General features: G+C 40.1%; 2 protein-coding genes across 5 annotated transcripts in view; one reads left to right on the top strand and one right to left on the bottom strand.

Annotated features, from left to right (window-relative positions):
* LOC139563295 (T-cell immunomodulatory protein-like) overlaps positions 1-1396 on the bottom strand; it is a 118852-nt gene extending 117456 nt beyond the window's left edge. The window contains exons 1-3 of one of the 2 annotated variants that reach the window (XM_071381854.1): positions 996-1396; positions 455-539; positions 104-243 (exon numbers count right to left, since the gene is read on the bottom strand). In XM_071381854.1, the coding sequence (XP_071237955.1) occupies positions 104-243; positions 455-539; positions 996-1179 (409 nt within the window). In that variant the 5' untranslated portion in view covers positions 1180-1396. The remainder of the gene's footprint in view (positions 1-103; positions 244-454; positions 540-995) is intronic. The other variant, XM_071381853.1, reaches the window with a different exon arrangement.
* Positions 1397-1408: 12 nt separating this feature from the next.
* phkb (phosphorylase kinase, beta) overlaps positions 1409-13472 on the top strand; it is a 59083-nt gene continuing 47019 nt past the window's right edge. For 2 of the 3 annotated variants that reach the window (XM_071381849.1, XM_071381850.1), the window contains exons 1-3: positions 1409-1546; positions 6970-7056; positions 11543-11681. In XM_071381849.1, coding sequence (XP_071237950.1) covers positions 1483-1546; positions 6970-7056; positions 11543-11681 — 290 coding nt within the window. In that variant the 5' untranslated portion in view covers positions 1409-1482. Of the gene's footprint in view, positions 1547-4683; positions 4788-6969; positions 7057-11542; positions 11682-13472 lie in introns of all 3 variants that reach the window. The other variant, XM_071381851.1, reaches the window with a different exon arrangement.

Here is a 13472-nt window from a genome sequence, read left to right as displayed (position 1 = left end):
TAATAACAGTTATAACAGAAGTCATTTTTCTGACTGTATTAGAGTACATTATTTCTTTGTATTCCATAAGCCTGAATCTAGGCCTAATAAAGCAACAATTTACCCAGGGTTTGGTTGTTTCCCCAGAATACAAAAACCATTGTGTCTGAGGTGGCCTTGGTCTTGAGCTGAACTGTAAGAAGCACATCCATCTGAGAATCTCCATCGTAGTCTCCGGGAACAACACCGGTTATGATACAATTGCTGAGAGAGGAAAGATATTTACAGAGTGCCAGCTGTTGATATAAGCCAGTAAAGAATAGCATAGGGCTTTTCTCAGTGACAGCTAAAATCATCTTGTGTCAATCTACCCTAACCCACAGAGTTTGACTGGACAACGTGGAATTATTGATGCTTCAAGATGAGAAGTGATGTGTGCACTAGTACAATTGAGAGAATAAAATTAGAAACTTACACGGGCAAATCATTTTTAGTGATATGTACTTTTGGCTTGAAGTATGGGGCTTTCAGATCAGCCAAGAATATCACCAACTCAGATTCTGAAAGTTCAATGAAATATGCAATAAAAAACAATGCACACAATACTCAATTTCAAAGTCACCACAGCAGTCACAAAACCATATCAACAATGCAGTGACTAATTCAATGAAATACATTCATTGGTGAGAGATCTGGACCCATTTTATGCTTTTGTTTCAATCTAGTTACTAGGCTACTGTGTCTTGTAATGTAGGTAATGCATTGAACACCAAACAGCTTTTCAAAGCAGAGAAAATAGATTTCTACGTCATCACTGTTTTCATTGCTCTGCTAGATTAGCTAGCATCTTATGAGTTTTTGGAACACATGCACAGCAAATGTCAATAATTCAAATATCCTCATCTAGTATCTAGCTAAAGTTTCTATATTATTCACTAGCGAAAGGTATCCTATTGAAAAGGCAATGCAAAACACTGAACAGTATTCTAGCCAGCTAGCCAACGTTAGCTACTCACGTTCTCTGATGATGAAAATATCTGTCTGTTTATCCGAGTTGAAATCGCCAAAAGCAGCCACAGTGCCATGATTTTCAGACCCGAACAAGTCAGTTGTTACATCTTGAAGAGCAGATGCTGAATACTTCCCTGCAAAATACACAGTAAATGTAAAAATATTGATAAACAATATCCACATCCTCATAGTTCAATTCAAACACCACAAACTGGAATACTGCAGTGCAGTGCTCGTTTTCGGCAGAAGGTGAATTGACAGCAAGCAATGCCTTAAGCCTAAACGAGTGGGGTTTGACACTTGTGAGAGAAAAAAATCTACAGCCTTATTTAGTCGTATGTATAAAGTTAAAGAACATAATTGGCACAAGAGGTAGAAAGACTATTGACATGTTCATAAAAGGGGTGGTGTGACGTCACACCATCAGCGCTTCCTAGTTTACTGCAGTGTCGCAACGTACTGTCACTTGGTAAACACAGAGAACGAACCAACATGTCAAGCTTGGGAGATGTCGGCAGGAAACTCCTGGAAATCAAAGCCAGACAAAAACGTTCAGGTTTGACATAGTGTGTTATTGTAACATGCCTTTTTGTTGTTTTTCTGCAAACCTCTGTGAATGTCCTGAGTGAAAAACAAACGAAACAGATTAACGTTATATCAGTTCCTTGCCTGCTATAGCCGCAATAGCGGGCTTGCATGAGCATGAAAGGTCAAGCTTATACGTTTGCAGCTACTGAAGCTATTTTAGGAACTTCACATCAGGTGTTGCTTCTACCCTTGTCGTTTGTGTTAGGCTACATAAAACAGCAATGTTATCATACTGAACGAGAATATATGTACATGTAGGCCAAAGGAGGCTGGTGGGAGGAACAATAGGAGGACGGGCTCATTGTAATGGCTGGAATGGAATAAATGAAACAGAGTCAAACGTGGTTTATATGTGTTTGACTCCATTTGAATACCATTCCAGCCATTACAGTGAGCCAGTCCTCATATAGCTCCTCCCACCAGCCTCCTCTGATGTAGACTATGTTCCTCGTTTATCAGGCGTGCTGCCATTACACTAGCCAACATGGCAACCTGTTCACATAGACAGTGCAGGGGTAGGAAACTAGATTCAGCCGCGACCCGTTTTTTTTTGTCGTGTGAATCATCTGGAGTCCGAAAGAGATTATATTGGAAAATAACAATAATTTCATACCTTGATTATATTGAGACACGATCAAATATGGCAGGTAGCCTAGCAGTTAAGAGCATTGGGTCAGTAACCGAAAGGCCGCTGGTTTGAATCCCTGAGTAGACTAGGTGAAAAATCTGTTAATGTGCCCTTGAGCAAGGGGGTGGGAGGTGTAATCACTCCCGGGCTTTGCCTATGTCCATGTTTTCGATCTGAAGTCATAAAGCTCGTATACTGATTTTGATTATGATCAATGGTTAATCAAGCCTGCTGTCAATTAAATGCCTCATGCAATAGTTGGTTATTTAAGAAATACTTTATCATCATAATAGTTTTCATTTGTTAACCTTTCACGAGCCTCTACCCCGGGTCCGGGATCACCCCCCACCCCCCCACACACTGATTAGCATAGCTAGCATAGCTTCACAAGTAGATAGTAGCATCTAAATATCATTAAATCACAAGTCCAAGACACCAGATGAAAGATACAGATCTTGTGAATAAACCCATCATTTCTGTTTTTTTAAATGTTTTACAGGGAAGACACAATATGTAAATCTATTAGCTAACCACGTTAGCAAAAGACACCACTTTTTTTACTCCACCAGTTTTTTACTCCATCAGTAGCTATCACAAATTCGGCCAAATAAAGATATAAATAGCCACTAACCAATAAAAAACCTCATCAGATGACAGTCTGATAACATATTTATGGTATAGGATAGGTTTTGTTAGAAAAAAGTGCATATTTCAGGTAGAAATCACAGTTTACAATTGCACCGACCATCACAACTTGACTAGAATTACTAAAGAGAGCAACGTGTATGACCAATTTACTCATCATAAAACATTTCATAAAAATAGACAAAGCATAGCAATGGAAAGACCCAGATCTTGTGATTTCAGACAATATTTCAGATTTTCTAAGCGTTTTACAGCGAAAACACAATAAATCGATAAGTTAGCATACCACATGTGCAAACGTTACCAGAGCATCGATTCAAGCCAAAGAGAGCTATAACGTAATCATCGCCAAAATATATAAAATTTTTCACTAACCTTCTCAGAATTCTTCCGATGACACTCCTGTAACATCATTTTACAACATACATATAGAGTTTGTTCGAAAATGTGCATATTTAGCCATACAAAACCGTGGTTATACAATGAAAATACTAGCAAATCAAGCCTCAAAATGTCGGACGTCATCTTTCAGAGTGATCTAGTTTAATCGAAAGCTAATCATATACTTGACTAAAAAATACAGGGTTGACAGGAATCGAAAGACAAATTAGTTCTTAATGCAACCGCTGATTTACATTTCTAAAATTATCCTTACTGTGCAATACAGGGTTCGCCAAGTGAAGCGATAACAAACAAAATGGCGGATTATGCGTTTAAAATATTTCGACAGAACAACGATTTATCATATTAAATATTTCTTACTATGAGGTGATTTTCCATCAGATTCTTGGGCAATGTATCCTTTCTTGGGTCTAATCTTCTTTTGGTCGATAGATGTCCTCTGTCCTTCGAAATGTCCACTAACATCGACCGAGACCCCGAAACGTGCCCAAAGCTTCAAAGTGCACGACAAAGAAATTCCTCAAAATCGCACTAAACGGATATAAATTGCTATAAAACGGTTCAAATTAACTACATTATGATGTTTTTAACAACTATAACGAGTAAAAACATGACCGGAGAAATATCACTGGCTAAACAACCATTTGGAAGGAGGCAAGTCCGATGTCCATCTTGCGTAAGACGCGCGAAGGGAAAGGACGGTACTTCCACGTTTTGTTGTTTTATAGTGGCTCTGATTGTGCAATCGACTCCATTCAAAGCGTGATGACGTACTGACACCCAGAGGAAGACGTAGGCAGTGTCGGTTTCTCCATAGCATTTACAGGCACCTTAAAACCGACCCCAGATCAGGGGTCAAAATTTCTGAAATCTGACTCCCTGTCAGGAAAAGTGCTGTAGAAGTAGTTCTGTACCACTCAGAGACAAAATTCCAACGGCTATAGAAACTAGAAAGTGTTTTCTATCCAATAATAACAATAATATGCATATTGTACGATCAAGAATTGAGCACGAGGCAGTTTAATTTGGAGACCAAAAAATGCTAATGCGGAACAGCACCCCCTATAGTTGCAAGAAGTTTTAAGTATCACTCATAAAAAACATAATAGTTTGACGAATGAATGCCTGAAAATATGTATACACATTTATGAACTTTTTGGGGATAGCACAACAGCAGACTGTATTTGAAAACAGACACATTCAGACATTAGGCTAATTCAAACCGTCATAACTCATCTTAACCATCATATGCCAACATACAAATAATTTCCAAGTAGGCTAATCTTTTAATGATCATTGTAGGCTACATGGCATATTAATGTGTTGTCATTTGTCTGTTTTGTAGCCACCAAATATTAACTTGCTATGTGATTTATGATTGATTTTTTTTTCTTAATCCGCTCTACTAACCCTCCTGTGAATTGCTGTAGATTTGTAATTTAGCTCAGAGACGATTGCCCTTTACATCACCTTTTGAAAATGGCCAGTTCGGAATGTGAGATTTCCAAAGCTCCTCGGAAACTTAAAAGATATGGTAAGTAGTGAATTGAGCTTATGTAACTATTCTCCAGGTCGTTGCTGTAAATGAGAATGTGTTCTCAATCAACTTAACTGGCAAAATACGTTTATTTATTTTTTTAAGAGGTTGCAAAGCACACCCAAACCCAAAAACTTTCAAATTGGGTTGAACTAAATTTTGATTCAATCGAGTGTAATTCCTGTATATCATTATATGAGAAAATTAGCAGGATGACACCACTCCAAATGATACATTTCAATGAATAATCATGCCAGCCAGATTTTTGTATTACTATACCACCCTAGTATCATATGCCAGTTTCAGTAGAGGCTGCTGAGGGGAGGATGGCCAGCAGCATACCACCCTGCATCCCACTGTTGGCTTGCTTCTGAAGCTAAGCAGGGTTGGTTCTGGTCAGTCCCTGGATGGAAGACCAGATGTTGCTGGAAGTGGTGTTGGAGGGCCAGTAGTAGGCACCCTTTCCTCTGGTCAAAAAAAATGTCCCAATTCCCCAGGTCAATGATTGGGGACATTGCCTTGTGTATGGTGCCGTCTTTCTGATGGGACGTTAAGCAGGTGTCCTGACTCTCTGTGGTCACTAAAAGATCCAATGGCACTTATTGTAAGAGTAGGGGTGTTAACCCTGGTGTCCTGGCTAAATTCCCAATCTGGCTCTCATTCCATCATGGTCACCTAATCATCCCTAGCTTACAATTGGCTCATTTATCCCCCTCCTCTCCCCTGTAACTATTCCCCAGGTCATTGCTGTAAATGAGACTGTGTTCTCAGTCAACTTACCTGGTAAAATAAAATAATGGCTAAAACGGACCAAATGGAATGGCATCAAACACATGGAAACTTTTCCGCATCAGGATTTACCACACGCCTGTCCTCCCCAATTAAGGTACCACCAACCTCCTGTGTTCAGTTTTCTTCAGGTGAATGGTATGATATGCTGAAAATGCTGTGATTCACTATTATTAATGCTGTCTACGTGGCTTAGTCAGGATGCTATACCAATATACCCGTCGTGGATATAGGCTGCTATGTTCAATTCATGGGGTAGATTTTGTGAGGTAAAATAGGGTATACACTACTGTATCTAAAAATTATCCAAGTTGTTATAATTCACTTTTTTGCTGCACCTATGATTCGCAGTCTCTCCCTATGGTTTCCACCAAATATAGTACAACCATTATACTGTTTAATGGAAATAGAAAATTATACTAACCAGTATACAATACTCAACCTAGTATTAACAAATATTGAACTCTCTCAGTGAAGTTAATCACACAATATATTTCCAAGCAACCACATACTTCGATCCGTGTTTCTATTCAGTAGAAATTAAATAAAACCTTTCATTTGCATATTAGCCTCACGCTGCCTTTGCAGAGTTATCTTGAAAAGCGATGGCTTTGTCCCTACCACTTAAAAGCTGATGGAAATTATGGTAATTTGACTGGAAATGTGGATATTTTTTTCAGTACCTGAGGTATTGACCCAAGATTGATCCCATTAAAATGTAAATCACTCCAAAGTAAAAATGTGTCTGAAATAGTGGTCCAACAGATGGGGTTCCCCTGAAATTCACTGTGCTCTGAAGAAAGCTTGAAATGGTGGCAAGTTCCATTATATTTTACATTTGTGCTCAGTGTAGGAAATCACACTTCATGCTGGAGATTTGTTTTGATATTTACAGTGACTAAATGTGAGTTGGAAATGGGGCCTTGTCGTGATTGCATGCGTCAATGCATTGTGGTTTTTGTGTGACCAGGACTGTTCATTGTATTCTGACGGAAATCACAAAAAATGGCCGATACTGAATTATTTGGACAATGTGTTTATGAGGATGTTCTTCAGTACCGTGTGTAGCTTAACTCTTCATTAACAGCATTATCTAAAACCATTCTGTCAAATATGTTTAGCATTTAGGTCTAAATACATTTGCTTCTGAAGATTTGAGATAGAATTGCTGATAACTATAGAAACCTTTTGTAGCATCAGTCTTACAGCCTACTACTCCCCAAGTGTTCATGGGGGTCTTTCTATGACATATAATTACTGTAGTGTGTGTCTCCAGAGAGTGTGGGAAAGTACCACAGAGGCGCCTGAGACATGAACAAATGACCTCCAATTGAGCTCTGGCTCAGCAATGAATGTTCTGTAAATAATAGTGTTTTGTATCTCTCCTCAGGCTCCATCTATGAACCTCTTAAGCTCTCCATTCTCCACCGGGAGGATGAGCCACTATGGGAGAGACTTGACCGCTACTACAATGCAGGTAAGCACTGTGATTATGTTTCAAGTACTTACTATTTAAAATCCTTGTTTTGAAGATCTTCTCAAAGGTGAGGTCCTTTTCAAGTTTATTTTTCTACTTGTAGCTTTAAAGTATTTGTGTTTGAAATATGGATAGATTTTTGTATGTTACTCTTAGGTTTGTTAAAATAGAGCCCTAACACAAATCTAAGAGTGAAAATAGAGAAAATCTCACAATTATCAAGGCCTAAAAAGATAACTAATAATTCTAATTCAAATTAGAAACAAAACAAAGAAACAACTTGTTTTAAATAGGCTATGTCACACTTACAGGCAACATAAGTTCTCTCTGTGGGCATATAATATTAAAACAATGCAGAATATGGAGGGTTTTACGCACATCTATAAATCCAAAACGGGACCTGCATGGCTAAAATAATGTGGGCCTGCCTACAATGCATAGATAAAAAGTGAATGTCAGCTCACTGTTTTACTCCTCTCAGACTTGATATTTGAATAAAGCTTTGGTGATTTTAAGATTTATTTCCAAGCGGTCTCAGGAGCCAAGTCCTTTATCGACTGTCGTGACTACTTCACAATTGCATTGGGCACACAAAAACCCTTAATTGAGAGGAGGGGAGGCTATGCTTGGTTTTTAATCAAATAATACTAAATGTAATAACATATTTGTTTTTTATGTTTCTAAATACGAAGTATACAGGCGCCAAAAGCACATTAGGCTACTCTTGTTCCATGAGCAGTGTGCATCCCGGCTGGATAGGCTGCGTTTCCACTGTCAAAATTCATACCATAACCAACTGCATTACTGCTAAAACCAGCTTTTGATTGGTCTTAAATATCTCTATCAGCGCTGCCTGAAATTAGCACTTTGGATCATGTTTTTAAGGACACACCTCAAATATTTCCACCATGTCCATCTCAGCGTGAGCAAGCTGACATTTAAGACAGATAAATTGACGAACCTGGCGTTGGGGCTGGAAAATGCCAGTGCGCCAGTTTTTACATGACGAAATTTCAAACTAACGTGCGTTTAACACTAGCGCTGCCTTAACACCAGCCGAAAATAGAGCCCATAGACTCTAATCTGAGTCTGTCTGAGTCAGGCCACACAATTTTCACAGGTTACCGTACCATTGGCAGACATGTCACACCCCATTGGTCAGTTGTGGTGATAACAGGGTGGCATGGATACAGCGTGGCAACTTATTTCATGGCTTTCTTCTTTAAAGGTAAAGAACTCCCTTTGCTCATTGTGGAAACAGAGGAAGTGTATTGCATTACATAGTCATTTTATGAAGGATATTGTGATATGTGCTTTGCTGTGACCTGGGGCTGTGGTCTAAATGCAATATCTATGTTCAAGACAAATTACTTTTCAAGGGCAATACAGCTTCTATTATATTTTATGTTGTGAGCCTATTTGAAGAAAGAAGAAATAAATGTTTGTTCTACTGAAGACGGGCAACAAAGATGCTTCAATGAGGTGTCAAAGATATTGCCCATGTTTTTGGGGAGCATAGTTTATCAATATGGTTTCATGTTTGAAAATCCAAAGGGTTGTATTGTGTTTGTATCCCCCTCCCACAGGCTAGTATAAAGACAAAAAGACAGCATACTTGTGAAATTTTGATGAGAAACGTTTCCCAGAAGTGAGGGTTATTTCACAGGCTGTCGAGGTTGAAATGAGGATGCTACAGGAAAAGCACTAGGGGAGCAACTGGTCCCTCATCTGAAACCAGTCCTGCAGTGTGAAGTCATGGTGACAGACATCCCTAAAGAGAACAACCTATCAGTGTTTCTCACCACCTGAGCTCCCCGGGTGAAAATGAATCACTCTCATTACTCATGAATTTTGCGTTCACGATACCACAAGTAGCTTTTATATGTTTGGTGCATGTTTTGTTCTTCACAGTAAACGGATGCAATTTTAGCTTTTGGAATAATGTGACGGCACACTTTTTGTGTTCTACTAGCAATGTATGAAAGAGTACTGTAACAGTAACATGCATCAAGCCACCTGTTGCTCTCTCAGAAACGTTGTCCGTGAGATGACAATATGTTGACATGTTCTTGCCTCATTTTGTGGTCGGTACGCAGCAATTTAAGCAGGGAGCAAAGCAGCAGTTGTTATCGCCAATGCACAGGCCAGTGGATGAATGCCTTTTTTTGAACCTCATGGGTAAGGAAATGACGACTCGGATCTTTCTCTATTATCTACAAAAAAATTGTGCAGTTGTAAAGCCAGTGGCATTACATGCGCTTATGATTCAGTGTGGACTTATTCTCTCTCATTTCTGAGCAAACGACATCACTGTCCCTCACAGTTTGTCTTCTTTTTCTCCTGTGCGGGTTTCAGGTTTCTTATTTATGTGGTAATGTGGCCACACTCCAGTGCCTCTTATTTTATTCTCCCACTTGATTATAGTGGAGGCGCAGGGCTGCTATCTGACTGGCTCGGGGAGATTAAGAAATGGTAGAGCAAGTTTTATGTTTTGTTGTGGAGGTCTCTTACCTCTCATTTGTTCTCTCTCCTTTCTCTTCTCTTTTTTTCTTTCTTTCTTTCACTAACTATCTGGGAGGAGAGGAATGGCCCATTCTAAGAAATAGACTGTGTCTAAAGCGTTAGCTGTTGATTTAGTGGGACATTAGGTTGGTGGATGATATGAGGCTGAGCAACTCCAACCTCAGTTTATTTGCATCTAGAGTGCTGTTGTGTCTTTGGGTTAGAGAAGTTAGAGTTAGAGTTAGAGAATAATAATTTTCCTCTTTGATGTGCCTCAAATAGATTATATTGCCTTTTCCAAATCTAAAACGGAGATTGCATGTGAGAAAAGTGAGTCAAGGTAGGTTACATTTATGGACCCGGCTGCCGAGTTAGTTGGGCTCGGAGCATCAACGGTTGAGTCGAAGAGTAAGAGGATCAGGTCCAAATAGGTGGTATTTATTAAACAGTGCAGGTGATGAGCAGACTGGATCCAGAGGTTATTTACAATAGCCTACAAATGATACATTTTGAAAATTAGTTGAGAGAAAGTACAGAATAATATATTGGCCAATACCATAATAACTAGGTAAAAACACAGGGCAAAACAACCATAATCTCACACATCTGAACTGGCCCGGGTTCAGTGAAAGAACAGAAATGGTGCTGGTTTGAACATCCGGTTGAAGAACGTGCCTAAAATCTGTTAATCTACTGGTAAGTGCTCACTAAAAGCTAGTTCACAGCGTTGGTGAGGAGAAATAGGTTGGCGTTTCCAATTCTGGTGTTTGTTATTTATATTATCATACACATATTTGATTGGACTGGCAATATCATAGTATAACAAGGAAGTATTGTTGGAAACAAAATAATAAACGGTCCAGAGCATGTGGGGAGAAAAGGCGGGAAAATAACACAGCAATTTTGCTGTTTTTCAATCTGCTTTCTTTTTACATTCACAATGCCAGGGGAAACTCCAATACAATGGTACTTTTTAACTCTGGTTAATAACATATGAATCCTAGTCAGAAAAGGCACTGTACTTTTTTTAATGTGTTTTTTCCCAAGCAGCCTCTGGGGTCAAAGTAATTGTCACTGCAGAGTTAGTGAAGGGTTTATTCATATTCTGCTTAATTCCCTCCACCTCTTTATCCTGGCTATGCTGACTTTGTCTCTTTTTAATTGACCCGGACTCTCTGTAACAAACGATCTGGCAGAATGGATGTCCCCTTCATTTGCTCTGGCATAACGCGGTGATGAAAAATGAAGTACCCTGTTCAGACAGATTATTCATCGGGAGGGAGGACGGGAAGGGGTAGATGGTGGTGTGGTGTGGTGACAAATACATTCCTGTGATTCCAGGCCTTCTGTTTTAGTGTGACTTTATTTAAACAAAATAATATTTAAAAGGATTTGCATGAAGACAAACATTTGTGTCTCTCTGGAATGTACAGTATGTGACCTGAAGACAAAGTTATTGTCACCTTCACATGTGCAGTGACACACCTTATTAGGATGTCTGGTTTTACAGCAATAACTACACAATATACAGCTGCTTAACATACCTTTATTTTGCATTCCATTTCACCATTTTCTGATTTAAAAAAAATATATAAAATAATTTCTGGGTAACTTACTGTAACAGTTGTCTACCACAATGGACAAAAAACTATTTAGCAAGCAAGAATTTAGCTAGGACTATCTGGGAGTGGTCTGAGTGGGGAGAGAGGTTTGGAACTCTCTTTGTTATTGGTCTATTAACCAATTAACTACATGGTTATGTCACCAGGCAAGCCTAAACTCCCACCCATGCAAACAGGCTGATTAGAAGCTCCTGTGTAGATGGTATTTCTAACCAGCAACTCTCAGGAAATAACACTGATCAATGTTAGTTTCATCAGCTGTTGGACAATATTATGCAAAACACAGGAAAAATATAATTCTGACTGTACTGAGCCTTTAAAGGCTGAGGGATCACCTGTATCTCCCTTGTTTCTCTCTCTAGTGAAGACCACCATTCTGAACTACCAAAGCCCTACCACTGGCCTCTTCCCTACCAAGACATGCTCCAGCTGCAAGGAAGCCAAGGTGCGGGACTCCCTGTACTGTGCAGCCAGTTCCTGGGCCCTGGCTATAGCTTACAGGTGACACCCACACACACACACACACACACACACACACACACACACACACACACACACATCTACAGCCACCTTAGATCACTGTATATTAAAGTTGATCTTAGTAATGAATCTAGTACAACCTTAGTTAATGGGCTCCATCAGGGACCGATATTCTTAATCAAAGCAGACAGCTTTTGTAATGCCAAGGGGGTGCTGCGCATTGGCATGTACTGCTGCTGCTGCAGCATCCAGACTACACAGAGTGCAGAAAACATTAGGAACACCTGCTCTTTCCATGACATAGACTGACCAGGTGAAAGCTATGATCCCTTATGGAGGTCACTTGTTAAATCCACTTCAATCAGTGTAGATGAAGGGGAGGAGACAGGTTAAAGAAGGATTTTGAAACCTTGAGACAATTGAGACATGGATTGTGTATGTGTGCCATTCAGAGGGCGAATAGACAAGACAAAAGATTTAAGTGCCTTTGAACGGGGTATGGCAGTATGTGCCAGGCTCACCGGTTTGTGTCAAGAACTGCAACGCTGCTGGGTTTTTCACGCTCAACAGTTTCCCGTGTGTATCAAGAATGATCCACCACCCAAAGGGCATCCAGCCAACTTGACACAACTGTGGGAAGCATTGGAGTCAACATGGGCCAGCATCCCTGTAGAATGCTTTTGGCATCTTGTAGAGTACATGCCCCGACAAATTGAGTCTGTTCTGAGGGCAGAGGGAGGGGGGGGGGGGGGGGCTTCAACAACACCATATTTCCTTCAAATTTTTCTCTAGTCTCTAGGCACAATGCTCTCACCTTCAGACATTCTGTTGATTCTGTATCTGATTATAAAACAGGTCACTTTTTTCTTTGTAGTAATGTGTCCTTCACTTCATACACTGAGGGCTCAAGTTCAAGGGGAGTTCTGAGAAACTCAAAATAGTCAGGGACGTTCTCCACTGGTGTGCATTTTTTCTCCAAGGGGACACGAGAGTAAAAATGAATGTTCAAGTAGACCAGAGGGGCCTACTCATCTGTCATGGTTTCTTCCCATTAGCATTGTCACAGGAATTTAATTAAGACGACTCCAATCTGACAGCACAGGCCCAAACCATTACTTTACCCTCCATGTGACTAGAAAGAGGATTGGAGTGGGTGCTCTAGATTGAAGTAAATGGGTGGATGGATGGGCAGATGCCCATGTCTAGTAAGTCTACTGCACTGGTGGAAATGTATGTTTCGAAGTAAGTGAATGTCATTAATGAAAACATACACGAGATCTACTTACAGTGCTTTCGGAAAGTATTCAGACCCCTTGGGGACTTTCAATGCTGCAGAAATGTTTTGGTACCCTTCCCCAGATCTTTGCCTCAACACAAACCTGTCTTGGAGCTCTACGGACAATTCCTTCGAACTCACAGCTTGGTTTTTCCTCTGACATGCACTGTCAACTGTGGGAGACAGGTGTGTGCCTTTCCAAATCATGTCCAATCAATTGAATTTACCACAGACTCAAATCAAGTTGTAGAAACATCTCAAGGATGATCAATGGAAACAGGATGCACCTGAGCTCAATTTCGAGTCTCATAGCAAAGGGTCTGAATATCGAGAGCATTCTGACTGGTTGCATCACCGCCTGGTATGGCAACTGATTGGCCTCTGAACGCAAGGCACTACAGAGGGTAGTGTGTATGGCCAAGTACATTACTGGGGCCAAGCTTCCTGCTATCCAGGACCTCTTTACCAGGTGGTGTCAGAAGAAGGCCCAAAAAATAGCCAATGACTCCAGCCACCACAGTCATAGACTGTTCTCT

This window comes from Salvelinus alpinus, chromosome 33 (assembly GCF_045679555.1).
Source record: "Salvelinus alpinus chromosome 33, SLU_Salpinus.1, whole genome shotgun sequence".
Lineage (NCBI taxonomy): Eukaryota > Metazoa > Chordata > Actinopteri > Salmoniformes > Salmonidae > Salvelinus > Salvelinus alpinus.
The sequence above is the reverse complement of the archived record's forward strand: the minus strand, read 5'-3'. Positions and strand labels throughout refer to the sequence as shown.